The sequence below is a fragment of the Ambystoma mexicanum genome, chromosome 7q (genome assembly GCF_040938575.1).
Source record: "Ambystoma mexicanum isolate Mex_15411 chromosome 7q, UKY_AmexF1_1, whole genome shotgun sequence".
In the NCBI taxonomy this organism is placed as follows: Eukaryota; Metazoa; Chordata; class Amphibia; order Caudata; family Ambystomatidae; genus Ambystoma; species Ambystoma mexicanum.
Window position 1 is genome coordinate 711,617,069 of NC_090941.1, and position 15,435 is coordinate 711,632,503.

The following is a 15,435-nucleotide window of genomic DNA, read 5'->3' on the forward strand; positions in this document are numbered from 1 at the left end:
CCATTGCGCAATGCTGTTGACTCTCTCCTCGCGGGGTAGGGGGGAGCCCTTCCCCACCCGAGTGTCTAGGACTGCTCTGATGAACTAGAGACTCTGGTATCACGTGGGACTTCAAGTTCAGGCAGAAGCACAGCCTGTGGAGTACTGAGCAGGTGTCCTCTAGGTGTGACAAAACCTGCTCCACCGACTTGGAATTAAGCGTCCTGTGATCTATTGACACCAGCCATTCCTGTAGTTCGAAAGAGTGGAGAATTTCTCTCCACGTCACTATCCTGAATTTGTCTTTCCTCAGGAACTTGTTTAAGGTCCTGAGGTCCAGATTGGGAGAGAGACCTCCTCCCTTCTTGGTTACCAGGAAATACCTGGAATACCAACACAATCCTCTCTGCTCGGGTGGTACTTCTTCCGCAGCACCCTTCAACAACAGGGCTCGCAGTTCTTCTTGGAGCTCCTGTCTCGGTTGGAACGGAGGTGGTGGGGGTCTTTCTGGTGTTTTTTTTAAAGAAGGGCAGACAATAACCCCACCTAAAGAGCTGTAAAGCCCAGGCATCAGAAGTAATTTCCTGCCACTGAGGCCAGTGCACTGTCAACCGCTCGCCAACCGGTAAATTGTGGAATTGGAAATCAAAGTGGCTTAGGAGGTTTGGGGCCAATGCTCTCCTAGCCATCCACCAACCAGCAAGTTGTGGGAGGGGAAATCAAAGTGGCTTAAAGGGCAGACCCGCCCCAGCTGCTGTCGCTGCTTGCTGGCCTCTGAAACCCCCTGCCACTTGCGGGGGACAAGAAACGCTTCTACACATGCCTGGCCTGCGGGAGCTGGACCTTCCTGCCGTTAAGCACATAACGCCTATATATATAAATTTGGCCGTCTGCAAAGCTAGGCCCAGTTACTTTGCAGCGATCTTTGACTCCACATGTCCAGCAGTATGCTTTGGAGCTTAGACGAAAAGCCTGAAGACTTCAAATAGGCCTGCCTCCTCAATGCAATTGCCAATGCCATGAAATGGCCCATACAGTTGGCCACCTCCAGGCCCGTTTGCAGCGACTGCCTGGCCACCTCATTCCCATCCTCCATCAGCTGTACAAAGCCGTCTCGCATTCACCTCTAAGGCATTTACTGCACAGCATTTTCTACTGCCCTCCAGAGGCCAAAGGAGTACTTCACAAAACTACTAGCCACGTTTGTGGCTTTCAGAGCCAGGCTGCCTGATGTAAAAACGTTCTTGCCCATGGCATCGATTTTTTTGCCTTCTCTGTCAAGCAGCAGCTATGAAGTTGAAAAGGCTGGTCTGGTGGAGACTGTGGAAGCTTGTACAACAAGACCTTCCGGGGAAAGGTGAGAAGACAGAAATGATGGATCTCCTCTTGCCGGCCTATACTTTACGGTCATGGTGGAGCTGACTCTGGGGGCTGGAGCAGGGATGCTGCCACAGAGAGGCTACAGGGTCGGCATTCGCTGGATTCAGAGGCATATTCCGTTCCGTAATCAGACCCTCATCCAGTATATCTGTTAGCTTGTACTCTTGGACTGTCACTGATGAAGCCTGCAGTCCCCGAGTTGTCAACCATCCTCTCTACCGTGCCTTAAACTTGGCATGGGTGTGGGTATAGGGTTGGCTTTGCTGGAATTCCAGGTCAGGTGAAGTGTCCAGCCTGCTGGCATCGTGAAGCCCCTGTGTCAGCTCTAAAAGCTGAGCTTATTCGTCAAAATAGTCGATGCCCCCTGTTCCCATGAACATAGGATCGACTCCCCCATGGTCATCCGAGTCATCGATGCTGAAAATGGATGACATAGTGGCGAGACAAATCGGTCCGGGAGAGCGGAGTTAAAGATTTGTTGCCGAGCGTCGGCGCCGAGGGCTTGTCCTTCAGTGCCGATAAGGTAACTGTCAGCGTCGACTGATGTAGCGGCAGTGGGACGTGTCGGGGGCGCTCAGACCTTGATGTGCGCAGGAAGGCCCCGGCACCTTGTTCGACGTCGAGCTGGAAGGCTTCCCTGAAGCTGATGGCGCCAGCACTAGGGCTTGTAAGCAGTCAGTATAACTGAGCACTATTGTAACCTCTGAGGTCTGCTGCTTGGGGGTGGATCCTCCGTCTGCAGTGGCATGTTTCTGAAACATTTCAAGCATGGAGACCTTGAAATCTTCCCACTCCTGACGAGTGGTAGGCCCAGCCGAAGGCTTACCTCCTTCCGTCAAGGAATCAGAGTCTTGACAGTGGCACCTCTTTTTCTAGTGCGATGACAACGAGGAAGATTGGCTCCTAGAATGGGACCACTTCTTCCGACGATGTTTCTGTATCTTTTTTGGGGATGGCCCCTCGGTCTCTGCCTCCAAGGGCTGGACGGTCGACCGCGCCAGAGATTTCAAAGGTGGTCGGCATAAAGCGAGTTTAGCAGCTTGCTCGCACACCGATTTTGGTTGCATTTCAGTGCACGACGCACACCCCTCCGTGTCGTGACCAGTGCCGGGGCACCAGATGCATATTTCAAGCAGGTCGGTAACCGACATTTTGGAGTGACAGTCGGAACACTGCTTCAAATCCGAAACCCGGGTGACGGACATCTTGCAGTTGAGGAAAAAAAATTAATTCTGACAAAAATACGTCAAATAGAGACAAATACTCTATCACTATGTTCCTAAAACAGCATGCTGAGCACGTGGAAAAAGGGAACCGAGGTGTGGGTATATATACGATGCCTGACGTCATGTCCGGAGACTAGGATCGAGCACCGAGCAAGACCGATCAACTGCTGAGAAGAGGTCCACTACGCGCCCTGTCAAAGTTTTTCCGAAGCAGCAGAGCTGGATGAAGATATTTATCAGATGAGGAATCAGCGGGACAAAGGCAATCCATTGAAAGACTTGGTAATAAAACTAATATTAAGGGTACTTTTGACTTCGAGGACTTGAGTCCCAGAATTTCAAAAGTACTGTGACAAAGAAGAAGGCTGAAGAGGAACAAAAGTGCACAGTGCAGCCCATTAAGGTTAATGACCCACACCTGAGGGTGGCTGAGAGGAATAAAAGGCCCCACAGGTGCAGGCCATGAGACTACAATGGATGGAGCAGAAGCAGCCAAAGCAGCAGCAGGAGGGCAGTAGTAGTAGTGGGTGGAGGAGTTTGGAAATCTCCAGAAAAGCAGGAGAGGAAGAAAACATGGAAGAGTCAGGACGCAGGGACGACAGTAGCAAGAGAAGTTAATCTCGGTCCTGAGAGGGTCACAGAGACACAAGATTTTGCCTGCAGAGGTCGCGCAGCGCAAAACGCACCTTTTTGTAACTTTTGCCATTGTGTAGTGTTCACCAGCGGCAGGCGAGCACCAGGACGCTGGGAGTGCTTGGAGTGCTCTGGCTGCAGAGGTGGCACAGCAGAAAGTGCACCTTTTTCCCACTTCTCCCATTGTGAAGCATTTGCAAGTGGCAGGCAAGCACTGTATCGCTGGGAGAGCTTTGAGAGCTCTGGAAGCGTAAGCCACACAGGAGAGATTGCCGGGCCACGCAGAAGCCACGCAGCAGAGGAGCTGGAGACAGCGAGGCAACTGGACACGCACGCCTGACCCGGTGAGTTCACCGTTATACCGTGACCTTGGAGCGCTCTGTGAATGCCCGCTGGCCTTGTCCATACCCCCCCTTTTATTTTTGAATACCGAACTGACATAAAGGAAGTTAAGAATTATAACGCATACCAAGCTAATTTAAATCAGTCGTTGGCATAATAAGAACTTGAACATCCAATTTGAAGGCTGTGACTGTTATATATTGGGTTTACAGTAGAAGTCAAATACCTGAAGGAGCAATACATCAAAAGGGAACACAAACCACTATTGCCAACGCCAACTAAGACTCATAATAAGGCAATTGATAAACAACCCGTGTTCAGGGACGTCATTTCACCAAAATGTCAGGAGTCGCCGAAGTGACGTCACATGACCCGTGACCTCTGATGACTTCACAGGAAGTGGCCATTTGACCCCACCCCCATGTGACACCACATGAAGTGATGTCACATGACCTTTCACCCCTTGACAAAACGAAGTGGCATCGCATAGCATTGTTCCTCAGTACACTAAGAACAATATAGTTACGATATTACAGTATTATGATATAAATTTCATACAAGAATGTATTCCCATTTCTACCATTAATATCGGTGTGTATATGCCCATATGACTGAATTGCTGTGAATGTAACCTCTAAGGCCAAATGATGCCATGGAATGTAAAGAAAATACAGGTGGCTGTTGCATGCAATAAAAGAAGGTGCATTAACAAATTCAATCCTTAGACACTGAGCGAGAACCAAGCAGATCTACAGGCATCCCCTGTCGGGATATGCAACAACAAAAAGGTATTAATTCAGTTGACTCATCAAGTGATCTTGAGATATACTTTGCTACTTATTCCCTATAATAGTGCTATATATATATTTTGACCCTGCATGGAGTTGTCACATCGCTTCCCATTCATGCTGGAAGCTACTTGAGTTAGTGTGAATGGTACTCGCACAAGTTCCACGGAAAAGACAGGAAAGCTGGTAGTGAGCCCTTCTGTGAACTGAAAGGGTCGAAGAATGTCGGGTGTAGCACCCGACGATACAGAGAAACCCCATCTTTGACTTGAACGAGGTGTATTCTTTAGTCATTATTATTATTTGGCTGCGGTTTTTGTAAAAGGCTGTGTGCAATTGTCAGTCAGATCAGAGCACTGAACACATTTCAGAACTTTGGAAATGTAGAGATATTGTACGAATATGTTGGTGACCCCTCCCCCCTAGCCACCCAGTAGTGAAGAGTCGACCCCCTCGGGTGGAATACGAGCCCCCGCAGCGCTGTTTTGTAAGAATCCTGGTGTCTTAATCCACGGATAATCTGAGATCCGAGGCTGCGAGCTGGGAGGCAGAGCTCCTGCGGCACCCTGCCAGCGCGGATATGCACCAGGTCCAACAACAGAGCACCGAGGTGAGGTGAAGGCCGGCCCGTGCTGCGTCATTGACATCCCTTTGGACCCTCTGTGTGGATCCTGTCATCGGGGGATGGAGAAGGCAAACCCCCCCTCCATAGAGCTTGTGGACCTGCTGGGGCACGGGACCGGCTGCCTACTCTGTTCCACCGCCCCTCACCGAGACTATACTGTGCTGTGAGACACTTTCGGAGGAGCCTGTGCGAAGGTGTGGGATTGAGGGTGCCTGAGCCTGTGAGGAGGCTGAGACGTGAGCACCCCCGCCTGCCCATCTCCGCCCATGAGTCATCGACCATTGCTTCCACCCGCCTGGTGGTGATACGAAGAGCAAGGCTGGAGGAGGAAGCTGCGTAGGCACAACCCACGCTCCGAAGCTGCGGCCAGTCAACCGCACCTCCGACCACCTCGGTGGATGCGGCGGGGGATGGAGAGGGACGTGGGTGCCACATGCGACTGAGTTCCTCCTGCAATTAAGTTTTTGGGCTGGGGGAAACCCCCTTCCTTGGGCCCTGATCCGTTGCTCCTCCTTAGCCTGCACCCGCACACCCCACTGCCAGCCATTGACAACCAGCCCTGCATGGTGCGCCCGGGACCTGAGACACTGTGAGCTCGTGCCAGTCAGCGTGGTCATCCATCATACCCTCACTGAGGCCCACATTCCCCACAGCTAAGCCCGAGGACACACAAGGGCCCACCTGTTCTCCACGGCTGGCGCCTGCAATTCTTACCTGTCCAGCCGGCGATCTTCCTTCCAGGCAGGTGTCTTGGTGTCTTGTTAGGAGGTCCAGGGGGATCCAGAGTGCTGCAGACCTGACCAGATGCATACACAATACAATGCACGTGCTTTACCTTGACTCAGGCCAACACGGCAGCAGCGCCTACCCTACTTTGCACATATGAAATGGTTCCAGCCAAAATAAGACAGTTTCATTGCATCAGCAGAGTTTGTACAGTGTGTGTCATTTTCCAAATAAAATGGACACACACGTACAGATGTATACAAAAGTAGCATGCCCACAATCGCCAGATACTCACCCACATGCTTGTTGTAGCCTGCCATATGGCCGCAGACATCATTCAGACCTTTGGTCGGGGCCATCACCTGCCCTCTGAGCAAGTGGAAGGGGCGAGAGAGGATGACGGTGTCGGTCTCATCTGGTTGAGCCCATGCCCAGCCTCTGCGCAGAGACACACCAAGTCCAGGCTAGCTGGAATTGGATGCTGGGGGCACCCTGGGCATCAAATTAGGATTAATTCTCTCCCCCCCCACTGCCCCTCTCCCCCCCCCACGGGTGTGCAGCGCTCAATTTTTTTTCTCATCTCAGCGTCAGGCCCTGGGCTCTAATAAAAAGGCGCAATCGTAGCTCTGTTAAGCTAATGGTTGCTAAGCAACCCTTGCAAGGCTTGATTCGAGGAGACACATTGGCACCTGTGCTCGGTCGCCCGCCGCCCACGCAGGCATTGGAGCTTGCGATTTGCTTCAGGACTGCTGCTTCCTAGTATTCATTGGCACATCCCCCACAGCCAGCCTGGGTGTCAGGAGCTCGAGAACGTCCAGTGCAGACCTAGTCTGCAGACACAGTGGCACCCACCGCCAAGCTTGCACGTTGTGCTTTTTTAAACTAGCAGTTTTGATGTTTTCAACAGGGGTCTGTCCCCTGTTGAAAACAACAAACAGTTCTGAAAAAGAAAACAGCTAAACCGATGCGCTTAAAAAAAGAAAATACCAGCGCGCTTAAAAAAAAGAAAATACCAGCGAAACCCAGAGGTCGCAAGTTGTGACCACAGAGGTCGCACGTGCGACCATTGGCGACCCCCAAATGACGTCCCTGCCCATGTTACCGGAGCCAAAAGAAAATCATTGAGTCTTTAAATGATTTGTGAAGAATATTGCCCATGTGAAGAGGATGTTTTATTAAGAGATTGTTTAAACATACATTGCCTAAACTAAAGAAGTGTGAAGGAGAAGAATCATTATCAGCATTTGGTTAATAATACATAGGTGGAACAAGAGTGGCAGGAGGGCAGCAATTCTGTCAAAAGAGGTTCAGGAGGAGGAGAGCATTGCCTGTCATGCATGTGGCAAACACATAAGTGTAGTGAATAGCACCAGTGTGATTCTTGGTTCCCATAAAGAAAGTCTTAAACCTAATTGTTTGAAGCAGAAGACATTGCTAATCATTCTGAAGATGACCCTTACCACAGAAGGACTTGGCAGTATTAGTTGGTCAGGCAAGGGAGTATACTAGACCATATAACTTTCTGCCAATTGATTCTATTTGGGTAGGAGAGTATATCCAAACGGAGAACTGCATTGTAAATTGGTTTTGTTCTGGCAAGGGAATATACCAGAACAGAGAGTAGTAGTAGTTGTAAACCTAGCATGGAAGTAAACCAGGTGAATGTTGTTGAAAGTACTGTGGTGGGCTAAAGCTTATGAAGGTGCACTTTGAAGAATCACTAAAGTGTTTTGGTGAAGTAGTACTGAAACTAAAAGTGGTGCCAAAATATCCTGACAAAGACACTTGTAAAATTAACTAAGCTCTGAAATATTCTTTGTTGACGATAAGAAACCGTTTCAAGATCTTTATTTTTGAAATAGACATTGTTGACAAGAAGCTGTCAAGACTTTGTCTACAAGTGAAAAAGAATAAAGCTTTGTTAAACAAATTCTGAATCATCTTTGGAATCCAACCTGGAACTTTGTGTTGTCAAGTCAGAGTAAAAGAGAACTGAAGAGGAATTGTGTTGTTATGATACAGAATTTCCTTATCCTTTTTGAACAGTTAAGCAAAAGCCTGCTTGAATCTGGGGAAGGGGAGGTTGTAAGAAGAAGCAGCTATTGTGAAGTGAATTATATTATTATTGTTGTTGTTGATTAGCAATGTTTCCTTATTCATTTGTTGTGTATATAAGTGTGAGGGACAAAAACCTTTTGTTAGAGTGTTTCCTTCAGTTTATTTTAGGCAGGGAAATCCTTGTCAGGGAAGGGATAGTGAGGCATATATCCAGCCTTTTGAGTTAATAAAAATTACATCTTTTGAAAAACCTTCACAAAGTTGTCCGCCTCACATTTCTGACCCCTCACAATATATTGATGTTATGCGCTGAAATGTTACTAAATACTGTTTATTATATGGTAATTGTTTTTGATTTAGCGTATGCTTTATTTTTATATGTATTGTATGTTGTATTTTATGTTGTTTATTTTACTGAATTATAAATTTGCAATTTTACAATGTAATTTGTTTATTTTTTATAATGCACATTATAAAATTGAAGTGTTTATGTATATAATTTTTATTTTGATGTTAACGTTATGTTTATTTAAAGTATGTGCTGAGTATTTGATTTTTTAATAGAAGTGCTGTATATGATTTATATGCATATATATTTGTTGAAGTGTACTTCATAATGAAGGGTATGCGGTGAAGGGAACGTAACAGTCACATACATTTGTAGGTATTTTGCATATATTTGTACACATTTTTCGCAAAGTCATTCCTCAAGTAATTGTAAGTCATAGTCACATTTCACAACAAAGAGGTGTGAAGAAAATTACGTACTGCCTGTTCTATGGTTATCGGGCCCCTCATAACTCCTGTTCTATGGTTATCGGGCCCCTCAAAAAATGGTTATTAGCCTTTAACAAATTAGCCTTTTACTAAAAATCCTTGACCGCGCGGCCTACCTACAAATTCAGGAATACCTTGAATCAAATAAACTTCTGGGACTCAGGCAATCAGGCTTCCGGCCTCGCCATGGCACTGAGACCGCCCTTATTGACTTAAAAACGCAGATCGAAGATCTCAAAGACAAAGGCAAACTGGCGTTATTACTTCTCCTGGACCTCTCTGCTGCTTTTGATCTTGTCAATCACAAAATTCTCTGCCATCACCTCAAATCAGCCGCACACTTCTCAGAAAATGCCGCCACTTGGATCAGATCCTTCCTGGATAATAGATCAATGTGTGTGTTCTCCCCACTTGCGGCCGCACCACCCGCTCCGGTCTCTTGTGGTGTGCCTCAAGGGTCCTGTGTCTCGCCCACGTTATATAACGTGTTTACCAAACCCCTCTTTGATATTTTGGACCATTTGGGCGTCACGTATACCAATTACGCTGACGACACACAGATACTAATCCCCATCACAGGAGACTACACAACTGACTCCCTTGCCATCAACGCCATCTACCAGGTCATCCAAGCGTGGATGGCCCAGCACGGCCTCTGCCTAAATGATGAAAAGACAGAGCTCCTCATTCTTGGTTCACCACAAAAACTCACTAAACTTGACCCTGCCTTCAAGTCTTTCACCATTGATGGGAACACCATCCCGATTGCTAAGGACACGAAAACCCTAGGGATTTACATCGACTCAACCCTATCCTTGACCAGACAATCCAACGCAGTCTCATCTGCAGCAGCGCATACTTGCAAGCTCATCACCGCCTGTCGCCCGTTCCTAACCACTGCCAACTGCGTAACCTTGGCCAGGACCCTTGTACTATCCAAGGTCGACTATTGTAATGCCCTCTATCTAGGTACTAATCTCCGCAACTTAAACAAGCTACAAATTGTCCAAAACAATGCGATCAGAGCGGCCCTTAACATTCCTAGGCGCCAGCATATATCTGACACCAGGCGCAACCTGCACTGGCTCTCTATCCCACAGCGCATCTCCTTGAAGTCCTTGGCTCTCACACACAAATGCCTCCACAACCAAGCCCCTCGCTACCTGGCAAACAGATTCTCTTTCCTTAATTCCACCAGACCTCGCAGAGCGGCCCAAGCCAACTGCCTTGACATCCCGCGCTTTAATCTCCAAAGATCTGGTGGAACCAGCTTCCCCATCCTGGCAGCCAAACTTTGGAACTCACTCCCCAATGACCTTAGAGCAGAACCTTCCTTCCTGAAATTCAAATACCTTACCAAAGCATGGCTATCCGCCCAAGACTGCTAACACCAGCTTACTGCCCTACTTGCACTTTGACCTACTCTGCATCCCTTATTAACTATCCTGTAAATCACTGCCTTATCGATATTCATTTGAATGTATATTTTGTAAATTTTGTAAATCTTCCTGTAATAATCTTGTAATACTCTGTCACATTGCCTTGTCATGCTTTCATCTTGTTGTAACTAAGTTAAGCGCCCGGTTGCCCCTGGGCCTGGTGCGCTATAGAAATAAATAAAATACTAAATACACAAAGGCTCATGAACAGGAATCTGATTCAGGGAATAGCACCAAACCTTCAGAAATTCTTGAAGACATGACTTCCATAAACAAGACAATACAGGTCACTCGGAAAATTCAACCTAATGGCTATCACAACAATGTCAAAAAATACTTTTTTTTTATTCATACAAAGAATATAAAATGCAGTTACTCAAGGACAAATAAATTCACTGATTTGTCAAATAGTACATCTTCATACAACAGACAAAAAAACAGGTATATATAAAAATATAAATAAACAGGGAAGTGAACACTTTCTTCCTCTTTACCCAAGGCTCAAGAAGAGATGACTAGTGTAGCCTTGGTAACATTTCAATCACCAATCCACTTATACAACTCACAGTTAATCCATTCAAAGTCAAAATAATACATACCCACTCATCCCAACATGTTTCATTCCTCACACACTCAACATACCATTACATCAAGGGAAATTCATCAGGGGAAACAGATGTCTAGGGTATATGTACAATATAAAACAAAAAAATTAAGTCACAGATAATAATCTAGTGAGAACTTGATAACAAGATCTAAAGCTACTTATTACACTGTAGAGCCATCAAAACTCGGTGGCAGCTTCAAGATTTGCTGCCTAGTGTAAGAAGGTAGTGGTGGTTCTCGCCCAGGGAAATAAGGGCGTGGTAGTGAACGCTACTATGTTGATCGTCAATCTCAGAAACTGAAAACTGATTGACACACTGAAAAATAACAGTGTAGTTTTCACATGGTTTTCATGTCTACTGTGTCCCACTGCAGTGTCTGCTAAATCTAATTTTCAGTGGGCGTCTGGGCTCTCATATTCACAAAGGTGGACACAGGTGCTGCATTCACTCTAGCAAGCTTTTGCGAACTGAAAATCTATGATGTTGGCGACTGTTGGCAGCCCTTATGTCAGGTACGCACTAGGATGTCTCGGTTTTCAGCGACCTGGTCAGATCGATCCAAGTTCGGCTGTATTACACCCCTGGTTACTGGTGAAACAAACACGTGTCTCAGTAGTTCACTCGCTACAAGTGCCTAAAAAGGACTCGTAGTGTGGCCCGACTCATACGTCTCTTAATCACAGCTTAGTGAAACAGCATTCTACTCGTCCAGCGACCTCCTCCTTCCCGTAATCAACGAAGATCCATACACAGGTTCAAAAGTTATAGGGCAAGGCATTTAATAATTTTCCTATGTATCCTTCGATATAACCCCACCAAAATTAACAATTGCTTAGTCTAAAACAAATCCTTGCTTACCAATATTATAAAGTGCTTCAGTGCAGGATGAATCATTCCTAAGTGCTTCTTTATAAAACTCTGCTGCTTTCTCATAGTCACCAGACAAAAAAACAGAATTTCCTTTGTTAGTGAGCGCAGAAGGGTTATACCGGTCAGCAGCCACTGCTAAATCTGCATACATATCTGCTTGAAGTGATTCATTCTCCTGTAAAAATCAAAAACACAAACAGCATTAGTTCGCAAACAGTGCTCAATCACACAGATAAAAAAATAAATCATAGCAAGAAGTGTTAAAAAGTAGATGCCCATATTTAACAACCACTACCGTCATAAGTATAATGCAGCCAGCAAGACATCACTTTATATGTTTAGGGCTGGACTGTAGCACTACATTTCTGACATTCCTGGTATTGTCTCAAATGAGTTTTACTTTTTTCCATCTAATAATAATTAAAACTAAACATATCTTAAAATGTGTGGTAACTGTGATAGGTTCAGGGATCTGACCCTGTCAAGTTGGGATTGGGACCCCTCTCAACCTGGGGCAGGAGGCCTAACACAGGATTTGCCAGAGACAGTCCGGCCCCAGTCCTGCTTGATATGTTTTGATATTTGTATGCTCCAAGAGACTTGGCTTGGTTGCCCCTTTCAAGTGGAGGAGTTTCATATCCATCAGATCCTGGCAGAAAAAGTGCACGACAATATAGGGGTTTAGTAATTGGTGTCGGACAAAACTTATGCTCCAGCCGGGCAGTGGCGCATTCAGCTGAGAGAAATGTTATGGCAGTGGAGTAATGGCAAGATGACCGTGTAAATGAACGGAAAATGGTGTTCATAAATGTGTATGCACCCCCAAGTACTAAAGTCCTGCACAAGATACAGTCTAATATTGAAGATATATTGTTGTTGAATGATGGTAAAACTGCCGCCTACCCGATCATCTTGGGCGGAGATCTGAATGCTAGGTGTACTGATGATAATCTATTTGCTGCCTACAACAAAGTTATGCCAAAGCGTGTGATGATGCAAGAGATCGGCAATACCAAGGGCGCCCATTGGGTTACAATTTTGAGACAATGGGACATACAGATGTTAAATGGTAGGATCAAGGGTGAGAGCCCAGGAGGCCTCACTTGGGCTGGGAGTAACTCTGAGGCCACCTTGGACTATCTCTTCGGTAATAATGATTGCCTAATGATGGTTAAAGAACTAAAGATTGACCCTATTGAGTTTAGTGACCATAACATTCTGGAACTAACAATTAATCTACAACATCATGTGTTAAGACAGAGTGGATGCATCATCATACATGTTAATCATGCAAGAAAATGCGTTCGTTGGACGGCGAAGCACCTGCATAAGATTGCCATGATTATTTCGGGCATACAAGACAAGGATTTGGAGGTTATGGGCACTAAGAATTGTAATAAGATTGAGGAATGTGTTAGCGTTCTTAACACCAATATTTGTATTATAGAAAAACACAGTAGGCAGTATGCAGTAAAACTTCACTCATATTTGATGGGGCCATACGGGAGGCGAAGTGTAAAATGCAGAGTGATATACGGAGGGCACGTGGACGAGGGCTATTGGCCCACATACTGGTCACCAGCATAAGGGGTGTAAGGAAAAAATATCAAAGGTGGCTTAAGCGATGGAGGTTTTCCATTCGTAACGCGAATTGGCAAAAAATGATTTTAACGCTGAGAAGTGACAGCCCTAGGAAGATCTGGGGGATGTTGGCCACGGCGAAGGGGGAATGTAAGAAAAGAACATTGAACCCTATTCAGGAATTGGAATGGCTGGGGTATTTGAATAATAATAGTGGGTATAACATCTTGCCCTCACCACTGGATTATATGATTGGGGGTTGGCCACTGTCTTTCGACGAAGCGGACATCTGATTAGCTATACTCAAACTTAAAAACTCCAGGTCCCCTGACCCCAATGAATTGGAAAATGTGGTACTAAAGCAGAACCCTGCTCAGTGACCCAGGGTTCTAAAAATACTATTCGATAAAGTATGTTATGGGGCCTTGGGCCAAAATACCTTCAACTCTCTCTTCCTAAATATCTTCGCTCTTCCGCCTCCAACTCCCTCAGGGTCAGCTGCTTCTCCAAACAACGAGTTGGGGGCAGATCTCTTTCCACTGCAGGGGCCTCCCTCTGGAACAGCCTTCCTACCTCCCTGAAACTTGAGGAGAACCACCTCCGGTTCTGGAAGCACCTCAAAACCTTCCTCTTTGCCTCCGCTTTCTCTCCCCCATCTCCCCTGCTAATACTACTGAAACTGCACTGAATCTGCAACTGGGCCATTCACCGTTCTCGGCCCTGCCACTCTCCCCTGCACTGCCTCCACGGCAACCCCTGCACTACGGGAATGTGTCTGTATCCATACAGCCCCCCTTCCCAGCACTTGTCTGCACTTACCTCGCACTTGCCACCAGCTGGCCCTTGTTATTTATCCTGTATGTTGTATGCTGATAACCCTGTACTGCACTTTCCCCTCTCCCTTTCCCCCATGCACTTTTCCCTTCCCCTTTACACTTGCACTTGCGCGATCTGAATGACACCTGGCCTAGTAAGATCGTTGTCTGTCTCCCCATGTTCCCCCCCCTGCCTCGTCGCGCCTCGTCATATCATCATATGTTTGACACAGACTATTCGTGTATTATGGCAGCAGTCTGTACTTCACCCGGTATATGAGAAAGGAGATCGGCTATTGCCGAAGAACTACAGGTTGCTGTCATTATTGGATGTTAAAGGAAAAATATTTTCGAATTTTGTGCTGAAGGCACTTCAGATCTGGGTGGAGTATTCTAGCGTGCTGCAATTTATGCAGATCGGATTCCGGCCCGGTTGCTGCACGACATACACTCTTAGAATTTTGGATTCCCTGATCTGGAGGACGCTTGTGCCAGGAAGGCCCACGTTATATGTCACAGTTGTTGATTTTAGAGCAGCTTTTGATGGTGTTAACCGCACAAAATGATGGGGTAAATTGCGATCCTGGGGGCGCCCTCATTGGCTTGTTAATGTACTGAAGGGACACCATCAAAATACCCAAGCTCGAGTACGTCTAGATGAAGAGGGGGTGGGGGTGGTTTCTGCCCCAGGAGGATTGGCAAAGGGGTAAAACAGTGTTGCACTCTTGCACCATTGTTCGACAATTTATACATGGCTGATCTGCCAGCCCATCTGCTATTGGATATTGGATGCTGGCCAAAAATGGGAAGGTGGACTATCCCATGCATGCTTTATGTAGACGATTTAGTTATGCTCAATTACACATATGGTGGAGCTAAAGCGATGTTTGATGCCCTGACAAATTACACAATGGAAAACGAGCTGAGTATCAATATGGGGAAGACAAAGGTCTTGGTGGTCTCTTCCAAAAAGGTGAAGTGCCCTATTTTTAACACCGGTTTGGGAAGGGTGGACTATGTTGCCTCTATTGAGTACATTTGTTTAGAGTTGGGTTTAGTCTCGCTTAAAGGTGAGCTTTTACATAGACAAGGTCTATTGCATATGAAGATTCACTCGAAACCTAAATGTCAACTGCTTACTGTACTGGATCACAGAGTGAATCTTTGTCACTGCAGTAGAGAAGAGGGCTTTGAATTGCTCAATGGTAATTTATATAAGAGTATTGGGTGGTGCCCTGACTTCGCTAGAGGAACAACTTATGTTACCTTAAAGCACATCTTTGAAGGTGAAATTAAACAATGGGACTGGATTAATAATTACACCCACTTGGCGACATTACGCAGTCATTCCTATGTCTCAGGTGTCATTCATAAATATCTTCAACCACAGAGATACCCGAGGCAGTGCCTGAAGCCTTTGGTGCTAGAGTTCCGATTAAGGCTGCAAATAAATCAGTTGCCTATATATGTCTTCATTGGAGCCCATCTGGGGATCCCATTAAATAGCAGGACCTGTCGTATTTGTAATATCCCTGGAAAAGTGGAGACTACAAATATCTATTTACTGAATGCGCAGCGCTAGGAGGCA

The 15,435-nt window shown here is 46.2% G+C and overlaps 1 protein-coding gene across 4 annotated transcripts in view; it reads right to left on the reverse strand.

Annotated features, from left to right (window-relative positions):
• The window catches only part of IFT88 (intraflagellar transport 88), a 2,010,164-nt gene that overhangs the window by 1,000,795 nt on the left and 993,934 nt on the right, over window positions 1-15,435 (reverse strand). For all 4 annotated transcript variants that reach the window (XM_069640006.1, XM_069640003.1, XM_069640005.1 and 1 more), the window contains one exon: window positions 11,440-11,626. In XM_069640006.1, coding sequence (XP_069496107.1) covers window positions 11,440-11,626 — 187 coding nt within the window. The remainder of the gene's footprint in view (window positions 1-11,439; window positions 11,627-15,435) is intronic.